Here is a 13,567-nt window from a genome sequence, read left to right on the forward strand (position 1 = left end):
CGTTTCGTGTCAGAGTCCTATCGTTCGCCTATTTGTATACCGCAATTCGAAAATAAAAATCAGACTGAAATAGTTGAGGCTATAACGTAAGAAAATGGCATTCCCTCTGATGAATAATAGACAAAACAACGAAGAGTAATGTCAAATTCAAACAACAGTAATTTTACTATAGCCAACAATGCCATGACCTACACCAAGAGCCACAAACATCTACACTATCAACAATAACATCCATAGGCCTAAAAACGCGAATAATGGAAACAAGAAAACGCCTTTGTAAAGAAACGTTTATATTTATAAAGAAATAAGTATATAAATTACGCAGACCAACACTGCCAAATATCCAAAACTTAGCTTAAAAAAGAAAAAGTCTTCGAAAATAATACTGTTTTTGTTATAGTAACTACGTAAATATATGACAAATGCTGAATCGAACTCCCATCCTGCTATAACGTAAGCGTTGGCGAACAAAGAAGGGAATGTCAGTGGTTAACTAAATCGTCTGGAGACGATTCGTTCGTCTGACCATTCATTCGCAATGGAGAATGAGGCTGTTTAAAATTTTCCAGTCACGGTTCCATTAGACAGACTCTATGTTGCTGATAAATCTTCAAAAACAAAACATTTTATCGCTCTACACGATAATCGGCTCTTTCGATTGAAAAAAAATACACTGACAAGTCAACTCGACATGGCTTATAAACAAATAAAGAATTAATATGATCACTGTAAAAACCTATAAAGAAAAGATTTTTGGGGGATGTTGAAGTGCTAAATAGAGTCACAAGTGTACCAATTTATCATTAAAGGAGCAGAAAATAATTATTTTAAAAATCGCTAAAGGCTATTACTAATTTTTGTCAAAAAAGGATCCAATTAAATTTAATATAAAAAGTAACTAATTATTTAACAAGTACCTGTTATGAAAATCTTAAATTTTTTTCTGAAGTATGGAAACTTATATGTTTTAAACTGTCTAAATATAATTTATAAGATTTATATAAACCTCAATTAAAAATTGAACCTTCACTAACACAAATTTTATCAATTGCTTTTTAGTTAAAACTTTTGGGTCTTAGTGTACTTAATTGCCACAATAATTAAAGAGGTGTAAATTCAATGATTTTGGTTACTCACCAAATAGCTGAGCTGGCGAAAATTACTCTATCCATATTGAAGTTGAAGTTGCTGTTTTTATTTGGACTACTCTCGTTGTTTTTTCTTGTATTTACTTTATAGTTTTGTTTGCTGTTAAGTGGCTCCACAGAGGCTGTTAGTCAGGCAGCGTTTTAGCTGGCAATCTGGCTAATTGGCATCAAAGCGATATCAATTGCACAATTGTAAATTGCTGCTGGTATATATTGTTGTTGTTTTATTATCCAAGTTGTTGTTTTAACAGTACTCAGTATATGCTAATGTAAATTGTTTGCAACCAAGTGTTGCTGGTTGGCTGTTTGTTTTAATTCACTTAGTAATTTATTTCCACTGATCGCTTTTCTACTTTTTTGTTGGTTTTGTATGAATTTGGTTGCAATTTAAAACTTTGAAATTTCCAGAATTTATAAATTAAAGCTCGGGCACAAACACGACAACTGAAATTAATTATTTTATTGTAGATAAATTTAATCCTTTTTTATTTCGCCGTTTTGCATCTAAATTGATTAATCACTCACAATAAGCATCAGTTGTGGATTATGCGATAGTGCGATAATTTTAAATTGAATTTTCACAACTTTATTTTTACTTAAGCTTTGATTAGGATAAATTTTATGGTTTCTGTTTCTGCATTAAATTAACTATTGTGAAATTTCATAGACCTTTGGAAAAGCGCAATTGCTGACGGTTGTAATTATCGAAGTGGAATATGGAGTGCAACTATAATAGATATTGAACTTTGTTTGGGGTTTCAGAAAAGGGGAAATACTTATACAAGTAGTTTATAAGTGTATGTGTAAGTGCGTGCGGCTACTTTTCTCAACTGAACTTCATTTTATTTAGTTATGTATATAAGTAGAAATTTGAAATTAAAAATGTCAAAGAAAAAATAATGAAAAAATTCCGTAATCAAAGAATGCGAAAACAAGACCTTAAAAGTTGTATGCCGAAATCTTAAAATATCAAAAAACTGCGTAACCATAGAGAACTAATGTTAGTCGATTCGACCATCACAGTTTATATTTCGCAGCATAGTTTTTCTCTCACTTTGCCGATCACTTTCAAATTTCGTGTCATCTCAGTTGCCGATGTTATCTTGTTGTACGAGTATATGTTGTAAGATATGCTGAATCCATGGGATTAGGTCTAATTGTGGGATGTGACGCAAATTCACAGAACACACTCTGGGGTAGCACAAAATGTAACTTCAGGGGGCATGAACTCATGGACTTCATTCTGTCATCTCGCTTGGTCATACAGAACGTTGGCACCAGTCCGACTTTTGTGACTAGTAGAAGGCAGGAAGTGATTGGTATGTTATTATCTAACTATAAAATATGAGATCATATCACTGGTTTGAAAGTACTCGATAAAGATTCCCTATCGGACCATAGTTATATAGAGTTCAGGAAGTAAGCACTGGCCACAGTCAGATATACCACCAGTTGTCAGAGCGGTGCACACTGTTCTCGATGACAGAGATCAATGGTTAAGTTCAGAGAACCTATTAACGGGATAACAGCACACTTTCTACGCCGATGGATCCAAAACCAGTGATGGAAGCGGATCTGGATGGTACTTAGACGAAGACACTAAGTACTCCTATGCCACAGGACAGATGGCCACGGTATTTCTTACGGAAGTGTATGCCATCTTGAATGTGGCGTACTGGCTAATTGAGAAAAAGTGGCGGGGCAACAGTATTGGAATTTGTAGTGGCAGTCAAGCTGCACTGAAAGCCATTGCTAACTCACGCTGCTCTTCGAAATTAGTCGGTGAATGTAAGACAAAACTGAACAGTGTTGCAAAACACAACAAAATTAATCTTATTTGGGTGCCTGGACATTGTGCTATTGTAGGGAACGAGTTAGCTAATAAATTGGCAAATGAAGACTCTGCAAGTATGCCACTAGGCCCTGAGCACTTTCTAGGTGTCAATTCCGCATCGATTCCATTATGGATTGAGGACTTCATGAGGTCTACCCACAGAGGTCGTTAGTCTGGTTGAACTCGTGCAGAGTTGACAAGTGCTTTGTGAAAAAACCAAACAGGAAAACAGCGATCTTTCTCCGACAACTCAGCAGGAAGGACCTGAGAGTACTGGTGGGTGTAATCACAGGGAACAACATCTGTGGTCAGCATATGGCTATCATGGGGGTCGTGGACAGCCTGATATGCCTATCCTGTCTTGAAGATGACGACACTGCAAAGCATTTTCTCTGTAGCTGTCCTGCATTTTCCAGAATCAGACTTAGGATATTGGCTTGCGATATACTGTGTATGGACTAAATTCATACTCTTCCTCTTCTGGATCTCTTAAAGTTCATCAATGAATCCAAGAGATTTGTGGAAGAGCGACGTCAAACTAATTTATCCGTTTTTACCATCCACCTTTTATCTTTCCTATCTCTATTCCTTCTACTGATATCTATCCGGGTGTAGTACAATGGTCTACTGACTGAGTGCTTGGACTTGTCCAGCCCCCCACAAATCGAATCTAATCTAATCTAATCTAACGAGTATATGTGAAAATATCATTGCATTACCTCGTATTAGTCGATTCAATCTGCTTTTTAGCAACTTTTTCTCTCGGCTTAAGGCCAGTGCTAACTTCACAGCCTTGATTACCGTGAAAAGTTGCTAGCAACATTGGTTGTCATATGAGAAGCTGCTCAAATTTATGAACACCACCCCAGAGCTATTGGCAAATTTTGATAAGAAAAGTGTTTTTAAACAAATTAAAACACTTTTTTATTGACAACAAAAGTATAAAGAAGATTTACTTACACTCTTTGCGAGGACGTTTGGCTTAAAAATACCATGTCTTTGGACTCTTCGAACTCACGCACTTCACTCGCAAACGAACTGTCAGTTCTCGCTGAATTTTAATAAAAATATATTAAAAGAAGAACCGAAAAATTCTATGGTAAGTATAGTAAATAACAAATTAGCATTGGCACTCCTGGGTTAAACTTCTTTTAATCCTAAAAGAGAGTCACTTACATTCATTGCTCTTCCAAAAAAAGGACCAGCTGCACATAACATACTGGATGTACTGAAATATCAACTTGTTTCTTTTTTCGACGTCTTAAACTTTTTCCGGCTTTCTACTATTTTTCGTCTAAAAATGTTTTCGGCATAGGAGGCTTTTAAAATTTCGAAGAGCTTTGCGAAACATTAAAACTATGACAAAGTCCATCCAAGATTGAGGTTTTGTTGATCCTTTTTTTTTTTGGAGTCGTTAAATCCAAATCTTTAGTTCTTTTCTGCAGGCCAAACATAAAATAAGATGAATTATGTGAGCATCTTATCCGAGGGAAAATGTACCTGCAAATGGGCAGAATTGTGATTTATTCACCACAACAATCTACCGAATTACACATCTCATATTATGCGAGACTATTTAACCGGCCACCGTAGCTGAATGGGTTGGTGCGTGACTACCATTCGGAATTCAGGACGTAGGTTCAAATGTCGGTGAAAGACCAAAAATGAAATACAATTTTTTTCTAATAGCGGCCGCCCTTCGGCAGGCAATAGTAAACCTCCAAGTGTATTTCGGCCATAAAAAGCTCTTCATAAAAACTATTTGCCGTTCGGAGTCGGAACAACATCAAGACGCGCGCCAAAAATAGGAGCAGGAGATCGGCCAAACCCGGAGCAGAAGTGTCCGCGCCTATTATTTTTCCAGTTCCTGTCACCAGTTTCTTATTTCACTAGTTCACCATTTTGAGACGATTGAGGCGATATTCTCTTTATTATAATAATTCGCAGTCGGCAAAATCGGCTTCAGAAAAATATTTGGAAGATTAAAAGAAGTATTGGATTACTTTGAAAATAAGGCAATGGTACTAAAGGATTACCCATAGTGCGACGCAGAAAAAAAATTGTTTTTCAAAAGCATTTCATGCAAAACTTTTAATTTTTCAACGTAAAAATTATTTTTTATGCGAAGCAATAAATATCAGGAATAGATCACCCAAAACAGATAAGAACAAAAAAATGTGCTAATATAACATTTGGACCAGTATTTAATCTACAAATATAAATCCTTTACAAAATGACTGCTTTTAAATATCAGAAAACAAACAGAAGCAATCACTTTTGATGCAAATGTGAGACTTTGTTAATACGTGAAATATATTTTCATTTAATTCCTAAAATTATGTTTAGAAAATTATTTGAAAACTTTGGCATTTATTGGTTTAGCTTTTTCTGAGAACTACTTTTTTATAGCTTTAAGCGAAAGGCGTTAAAACTTTCAAATATATGTGTCACTTCAAGAACATTTTTCATATTGATGTAGCAACTATACAACTAGAGTGGTGCTGATTTCATGTACAACTTTTTATTAATACATTCAATACACAACTCTCTTCTACTCATTGGGATTATTCCACTGTTCAAAACAGATAAATATTATACTTTCAGTTATTTCAGAACTCGTGCCGCTTTCTCTCATATACCTATAAAAATATGTGTAGATACAAACGTAAATTAAAAAGCAATATGAATATTGAAAATTTAGACTGCATGAACTTTTGGATACCACAAAAAATAAAAAATAAAACCTCTATCAAATACCAGTCGATTCAAGTCTGACTTGAACTAATACAATATTTGCAAAATTACATATTTCGCAGTTTACTCGCATGTAAAGCTATATTCAACTTCCCAACTTGTCACATAATTTTTGGTACTACGCTTAAATCGCTTTAAATTTAAAGTAGAGCCTTAAATCAGCTTCCAATAAATAAGAACTGATTTTAGCATTAAATTGTCATCGCAAACCGCAAATTTAATATCCGCCTAGTTGCCGCTTATCACAACCATACCATATGCCGAAAATTTCCAGCTCAACCCTTTTTTTAAATAATTGCTATGCGCCGCGAAACAGCCAAAATGGATTATACGTCACGACAAAGACTCAAATATCTAGCGGTAAATACACGAAACGCGCCGCTGGTATAACAAATAGCACAAACATGTCCGCCTAATTCAAAGCATACCCTTACTATCACTGATAGAGTTACCCATAAGCCCCACATGTCCTGCCCACTATTACACAGATGCTGCTTTACATACCGACTGTTTTAGCCTATAAAGTTGTCTCACTTTTCTTTTGATTTATATAGCATTAGGCCTATAGCTCATTAATCATTTTTTTGCAATGCTTATGTGTTCGTATAACCGCAAATAAGAATAGTAAATGTGCACACGCGTACATATTTATATAAGAGTACGAGAAGAACCTCTCGCGCATATCCACTACTAGTACGAGGGTTGTGTTCTATATTTTGTACCCTCGCAAAATTACAGGATATGAGCTGTAATTCGTTATTTTTATCCAAAAATTCCATATTTTTTAGCATACAGTTACATAAATTTTCCAAGTACAAGCTTATTTGTTCTTTTTTCAGGCGGTTGAAAAACACATCTCGTCTAAATGATGGAAGTAACTCGTGAAAATTTTCGTGCCATGATTTATAACAAATTTCGACGTGAATTATCGAGACAGAAGTGCATTGAGCAACTTACTTTGTCATCATTTGGTCACTGTGAACCACTGGCACAACGAGTGGCAACGTGACGTTTGATCCTTCCAGGATGAATTTCGCGAAGACCGTCCAAGAACAGTTCGTCCCCTTAGTATAACAATAGCCTATGTGCTCATAGGCTATTATTTTTTTATTGAATTTTTGGATTCTCCATCGTCGATTTTATATGTGGTCAAAATTTTGTCAAATTCTAGTTCCACAAAGTGGGTCAAAACGTCAGTCAAAAAATAATAAATATTTACAGACATAACGAGATTTGAGTGAGAACTACTTTCGACAAAAAGTTTGAAATTCATTTTCTCAAAACATCAAAAAATTTATAGGCTATTTTAATACTAAGGGGACGAGTTGTTGTGCTAGAAACAATCGATGATGTGCATCAACTGAGAGCGCACGATCGACAAGTGACATATCGCGAGATAAAGACATCCTTAGGTATTAGTGGGACGAGCACACATTCTATATTGCATACTTTTGGTCGTCAAAAAGATTTGTTTTCGTTGGATATTGCAAAATTTGACAATTTGCCAAAAAAGGGTCCGACTGTATGTGGACTGGTAGAAAAATGTTGAAGAAATTCAGCCGCCTACGACATCACATGACGTGATGAATCTTGTGTTTAAGTCGGAAAACAGCTATCGACAGTATGGATGTTCCAAGACAAACTTCATCTAACAAAAGTTCTTCGCGGTATAAGCGCTTCAAAGCAAATAGACGCCTATTTTCGCGGAAAATCTGGTCATGTCGCAACTGTATCACTAAAGAAATTTTGAACATTCAATTCTGCGTGGTACACAATCATTTGTTTGCCAGAAACTTGCGGTAATTCTCCTAAAAGTGAGCTTTTGGGCATTCAAAAGATTGACCAGATAACAGATTTGGCACCTAATGGTTTCTGTTTGTACAGGACATTAAAAGTTAAATGTGAAGTAAACGTTTTTTAATGCCTGAAGAAGCTATTGCACCCTTGGTTTGGAGGTATCCACTTCTCAGTGGCAAAAGTGCTTTGAAAATTTGTTTTAAGTGAATGCAGAAATACATTGACTTCCAAGGAGAATATTTTGAAAAACCATAATATCATTTCCATTTTCATTTTCTGTATGAGGCGCAAAATATAAAAGGCAATCCTCGTAGGTAGCTCACAGCGTGTAGTTTCACTTGCCCGCACACACTCACACACCGTTTAGCCCAACACATTCTACCAACCTCATATACATGAACGTTGCATATGTTTTGGCGTTTAGGCGTTTGCCTCGGCAATATTTTTCAAAGCCACTTTACACTTAAATACTTGTAGAAATGATTTAGGCTAAAATGTTGAGTGGTATGTGTACCAACAAATTACTTTTCTAGTATTGTCGTAAACTCCAGTGGATATACAAATCCATGTACAGCAAAGCTTCTTCTATCATACCTTTGGTTGCAATTCACTTTTAGAAGTTATCTGCTTTTTAACAGCTTTCAATGAATTTCAACTTATTCACTTATATTTTCAATTTCTTTCCAGCCAAATGGTTATCCGACACAATAGCACTTGCTCGTAGTTCTTGTTGCTTGTTGTTGTTGCTTGTTGCTTGTGTGGCTGAAAATAAATTAGAAACGATTTTCGATTGAATATTTTATTGGTAAATATTGATTTCATTGATTTGATATACAATTTTGAAGCAACATAACATAAATATGTGCATACTGCTTTCATGTGTGTTAAAATTGAAAATAAATAAATAAATTTAAAATGATAAATTTTGCAATATATCCTAAAAGAAAATATATTTGCTTTAATAGTGAGTGGTGATATAAATCTAGTCGTCCATGGACTTGAATGTAGTGTGCAGCAAGCCTAAAGAAATGTGATTTTAATTGGTGACAAACAAATTTGTTTTCTCACATTAAAATAAGTCATAAATTTAAGGATATTTTTATCTGAAATAAGAAGTAATTTTCAGTTACTTTAACTGTATCTACAAATTTGAGTTACATCTATGGAAAATTCATTTATTTTTTAATTTTCTATTATTTTTATTTATGTCAAACATGCATCCATGGGCTATTTTTACAATGGGTGATCTTAAGAATAGATTCCAAATTCTATTTAAATCCTAGATTACAAAATTAGCAACACAATTACAATTACATTAGGAATAAAAAAGCAGTAGTAGTACCTAAAAATTTGAAGTGGTAAAATGTATTAAAGAAAAGATGAAAAAAGTACTCAAAGTGCATACAAAGTGGAGTACATTCGCAATATTCGGCAAAGCAATTCATTTCTGAAGCGCAAGTTCTCTTTGTTACATTTAATTTATTGCTTTAATTATTCCATAAACGAACAGAGAGCTCAAAGTATTGACGTGCAGTCACCAAACAACCGTATTTCAATGGGACTACGCTTAGCGAACTGCAAGATTTTGAAAGCATAAGTCGATCTTTCAAATATCTGGTTTCTCGAGTAATAATGATCTTCTGAAGCAACACTTAATATAAGCCTTAGGTAAATCTTCAAAAGATTTCGATGCAGTTTATTTCGCAAAAACAGAAATGTGGCCATAACGTTTTTTCCTTTTATTTTTTTTAGTTGGTTCAACTAGCACGTATAGCGCTGAGACAATATTAAGTAAGTCCATTGTAGTGCACTTAGGTTCCCTTTTTAATTTTCTTTAAATCTTCCCGACCTCCGAAGAAATCTGATCTTGGAGGTGCCAAGGAGCCAAGATGGTGGCTTCTTAACACATCAGTGCCAAAGACCTCAAGCCTGATTCGAGCGAAGGCCAGACAGAAGGATAGAAAGTGGTCCGCCGCACATAGGAGTATTTTCATTATCTACGCGGCCAAAAGTCAATATAACAAACTTAAAGAAATGATACGACATTCGACTATCTGAGGCAGGGGACATTCCAACGAACAATAGGCCGCCGTCCCCACCCCTATCCCGTTACGCGTTACCTGGCAACCTTAGTCGGTACTTGATCATCGAACAGGCAGCTTGTGTCAGTTATCGGCGATTTTTAGAAAACGTTACCATTGTGAGCTAAACTGCAGTTTCCTGTGTTAACCTGGTTAAAAAAAGCAATGGATTCAAATACTTCAGGTATGTAGCAATCCAAATGTAATTTAAATAATAGAATTTGATTCTGTTTAATATATTTTTAGTTATCGAGAAATAATGTCTAAAATTAGTTGATTTTTTTAAAGAATTTTCTCTTCAAAGATGTATTTGTTTAAGTATCGGGGTAGATCCGGCTTTTTTCGACATTCATGTTAAAAATATGCATTCTTAAGTATCAAATGATAATTGAATTAGCCGCGGAATAGCGCGGATACACTAATGCCGAGAACATTTATCTTGTAAAGTCAAAATTATTGAAATATTAATTTATGTTTAAAATTTATTTTAGGTTCAGCGGGTACCTCTGGAGTGAGAATAGTGACTCGTAAATCACTCTTCGATAAGATGAAGAATGAAAATTTACGTAATTTTGAAGAAAAGTTGGGTTTTTTAAGAGACCACCTTTTCACTCAAGACGACCTTTCTGAAAGTCAGTTAAATAAACTGAAACACAATTTTGCGCATCTTAAATCAGAACTGAAGCAAAGGTGGATTAAAGCGCACAAAAAAGAAGAGGTTTTCTTAAAAAACAACCATCTTTGGCTGGAAGGTACTTTCGAAATTCCAGTCACAACTACAAATCGTCAAGGTCGCCCTCGCAAATCATTTGGTGAATCTAGCGAAAGGAGCAAAAGGAGGAAAACCGAAGATATTCGCTCCATTGTAGAAGATGGTGTTTTAATTCACGCAGCACAAGTTGAATTAAGAAAATCTGGAAAACGTGATGCTTCCCGCGTACTCCAAGATATAACAAGCTCCCCGACTCGTGCAACGAAGTACAAAAAAGCTTTCGATACCTCTAAGTGTGGAGTATCATCGCGTCTAACCCCTATGGAAGCTTTAAAAATGTTTATAGATGCAGATTTAACACGAGGACGATATGAAATCATAAGAAAGACAAACAAGAAGTTTTTTCCCTGTTATAGCTTAATTCAAGAAGCCAAAAAGAAATGTTATCCTCCTCCAGAAACGACCACGGTAACGAGTACCTGCGCGGAAACCCAACTGCAACCATTAATTGATATTACTGTCAAGCGTTTATCAGAATTCTTAGAAGAAGTCTTATTGAGAATAAACAAATAAGAGCGGAACACTTTGAAATTGTTATGTAAATGGGGCTGCGACGGATCCCAACAAGCCCAATACAAACAAAAACTAGACGATGAGATTGACTCTGATGCAAATATTTTTCAAAGCTGCTTTGTACCTGTGCGATTAATTTGCGGCACGGACAAACAAAAGGTGTTATGGGAAAATCCAACACCTTCATCTGCCCGATTTTGTCGTCCAATAAGATTTCGCTTCGTAAAAGAGACAACTGATATTACAAACGAAGAGATCAATTATGTTAAAAATTCCATTGGTAATTTGGTTGCGACTGAGGTGGATATTGACGGAGAAAAGTTTTTAGTGTATTCCCAATTTGTAATGACAATGGTCGATGGAAAGGTATGCAACGCAGCTACTGGCACAACATCCACAAGTCGTTGCTACATTTGTGGGAAAGTTTCCAAAGAATTCAACAATTTACAAGATAAAAGGAGAATTTCAAAGGATGCTACTGAATTCGGTCTTTCCATTTTACATGCGAGAATACGATTTTTTGAAAGCATTCTACATCTATCGTATAAATTGCCCGCGAAGAAGTACCGGCAGAGAAAATCAGCGGAAGAAAAAGAAATGGAGTTGAATAAGAAAGTCGAAATACAGACCAGGTTTCGCAATGAAACTGGCTTATTGGTTGACATGCCGAAAGCAAACTTCGGAAACACAAATGACGGCAACACCAGCAGGAGATTTTTTGAAGATCCAAAACTATCCTCAGATATTACAGGAATAGATTACGAGTTAATATATAGATTAAAAGTGATTTTGGAAACGATTTCGAGCGGATACGATATAAATTTAGAAAAATATGAAAAATATGCAGAAGAAACTGCTTGCTTATACGTGCAACTTTACCCGTGGCACCCAATGACACCCACACTTCACAAAGTACTTGTGCACGGATCAGATATGATAAAAAATGCATTGTTACCCATAGGGCAACTATCTGAAGAAGCAGCAGAAGCGCGCAATAAGCATTTTAGGTCATACAGACAGGATTACTCAAGAAAATTTTCTAGAGAGTCCTGTAACAGAGACATTTTCAATAGGCTTCTTTTAAGCTCAGATCCCTATTTTAGTGCCTCAAGGGTAATACAGAAAAATAAGAAGTCTTCTTTTCTTCCTGAAACATTGGATATGCTTGTATCTGCATCACCAAACCCAGCAGACACACTTCAATCCGAAAGTCACGATGAGATTAATTTATGTATTGATTGATTGAATAATTAGTAAAATTGTAAACATGTTTTTTTTTTTTTCCTTTTTTTTTATGGAAGTTGAAAGAAAATACATTATTTATACCGTTCACATTACGCTTGTATTATTCCCATCCTTAGCAACTCAAAACCCCAAACAAATGTTTTTGGCCAGCTAGATTAACTAAATACCCCTATGTGCGCCGTCTCATCCTCCTCTCCACATGCTGGGCAGAGTGCACTGTCTGATATGCCTACCTTTTCCATGTACTTCGCCTATAGAAGGTAAGCCCTCATCAGCCCAACCAGCTGCCTACAGTCCCTTCTACTTAATGACAGGAGGATTTGCGACATCGGTCGGATATGGCAGGTAACATCAGTTTTGTCCATCTGCAGCTTCTCTCAGCCTGCCAAGCTCACTTGTGGTTTGAAGTAACCGGTTTGCTAACCGTGGCTTTAACGGCTGCAGAAAAGAGTGACAGCACGGGCACCGGGTGAAAGAATTTCGCTCAGAGCGCATCCTAGCTAAAGCATAAGAGGTCTCCTTACCCCCCATATCCACGTGTCCCGGGATCCATGTTAGCATCAGGATATTATGTCTACGAGCCATTTAGTCTGCGGCGTGCTTCTACTGGGCAGTCGCATTGAACATCTGCTGTTGTTTCTACCACACCAATTTGTTTTGTGGGGCAAGTAAAGTTTGCAATGTCCTGTTAATAGGTGTAGTTTTGTGTAATTTCAGCAGAGTTTTAAGATAGGGTCTACCGTTATATGTTCTAGATCAATGAGTCTTTTTGATTGCTGCATGCCGCCGTTTGGGTTCTCCAGTACTCTATTATTCCTCGCTGTTCCCTCTCACCTAGAAAGGCAATTTTGAAGCTGTTATTTATCCGCAGAAAGAAGAGAGTGTTTGCACCATTTTTCACAAAAGTGTTCGCAAATTCATTCCCTTCGTGCCCGTCATGTGCCGGTACCCACATCAGAGTAACAAAGTCTCTTGATGCTCGAGTATCGAGAATTTTAAATGTCAGCAGACTCACAATTGCCTACCAAAGAGTGACCGTTATTTTAAAAACTATATATATTCTATAATTTCACGTTTCATGTTCATAAGGAGCTTTCAACTACGACCCACCGAATGATAATCACCCATAAGCTAACACAACCACGGCGGCTACTGTTAACTAAGCACCATGAAAGCCTAATGACTTACCGGCACTGAAAGGTGTCAATGTATTTTTAAGCGGTGTGTGATAAACACGCATGCCAACAAACGGAGTAGAAGCACAAAAGAAGCTCGCAAATAAAGTGTAATCGTAAACAAATTTTTCATAACCACGTTCCACACAAAACGGTGCAAAGAAAATCACAAAATTACATTGATATCTTTCGCCAACGCTGTTTTGTTTTTATGGACAAAAGTCGATTGATTGGTAGTCGATCTTTAG

General features: G+C 36.1%; 2 protein-coding genes across 2 annotated transcripts in view; one reads left to right on the forward strand and one right to left on the reverse strand.

Moving 5' to 3' along the window:
- Nucleotides 1–13,567, reverse strand: part of LOC128861819 (uncharacterized) — a 186,819-nt gene that overhangs the window by 96,280 nt on the left and 76,972 nt on the right. Inside the window, exons 2-3 of the mRNA XM_054100194.1 lie at nt 8,128–8,295; nt 1,138–1,592 (exon numbers count right to left, since the gene is read on the reverse strand). Coding sequence (XP_053956169.1) covers nt 1,138–1,172 — 35 coding nt within the window. The 5' untranslated portion in view covers nt 1,173–1,592; nt 8,128–8,295. The remainder of the gene's footprint in view (nt 1–1,137; nt 1,593–8,127; nt 8,296–13,567) is intronic.
- On the forward strand, nt 9,513–10,899 carry LOC128861820 (uncharacterized). Its single transcript, XM_054100195.1, has 2 exons — nt 9,513–9,798; nt 10,106–10,899. Exons 1-2 carry the CDS (start codon nt 9,780–9,782, stop codon nt 10,897–10,899), a joined length of 813 nt encoding a protein of 270 aa, XP_053956170.1. The 5' UTR covers nt 9,513–9,779.

Source organism: Anastrepha ludens, chromosome 4 (assembly GCF_028408465.1).
Source record: "Anastrepha ludens isolate Willacy chromosome 4, idAnaLude1.1, whole genome shotgun sequence".
Taxonomy (NCBI): domain Eukaryota; kingdom Metazoa; phylum Arthropoda; class Insecta; order Diptera; family Tephritidae; genus Anastrepha; species Anastrepha ludens.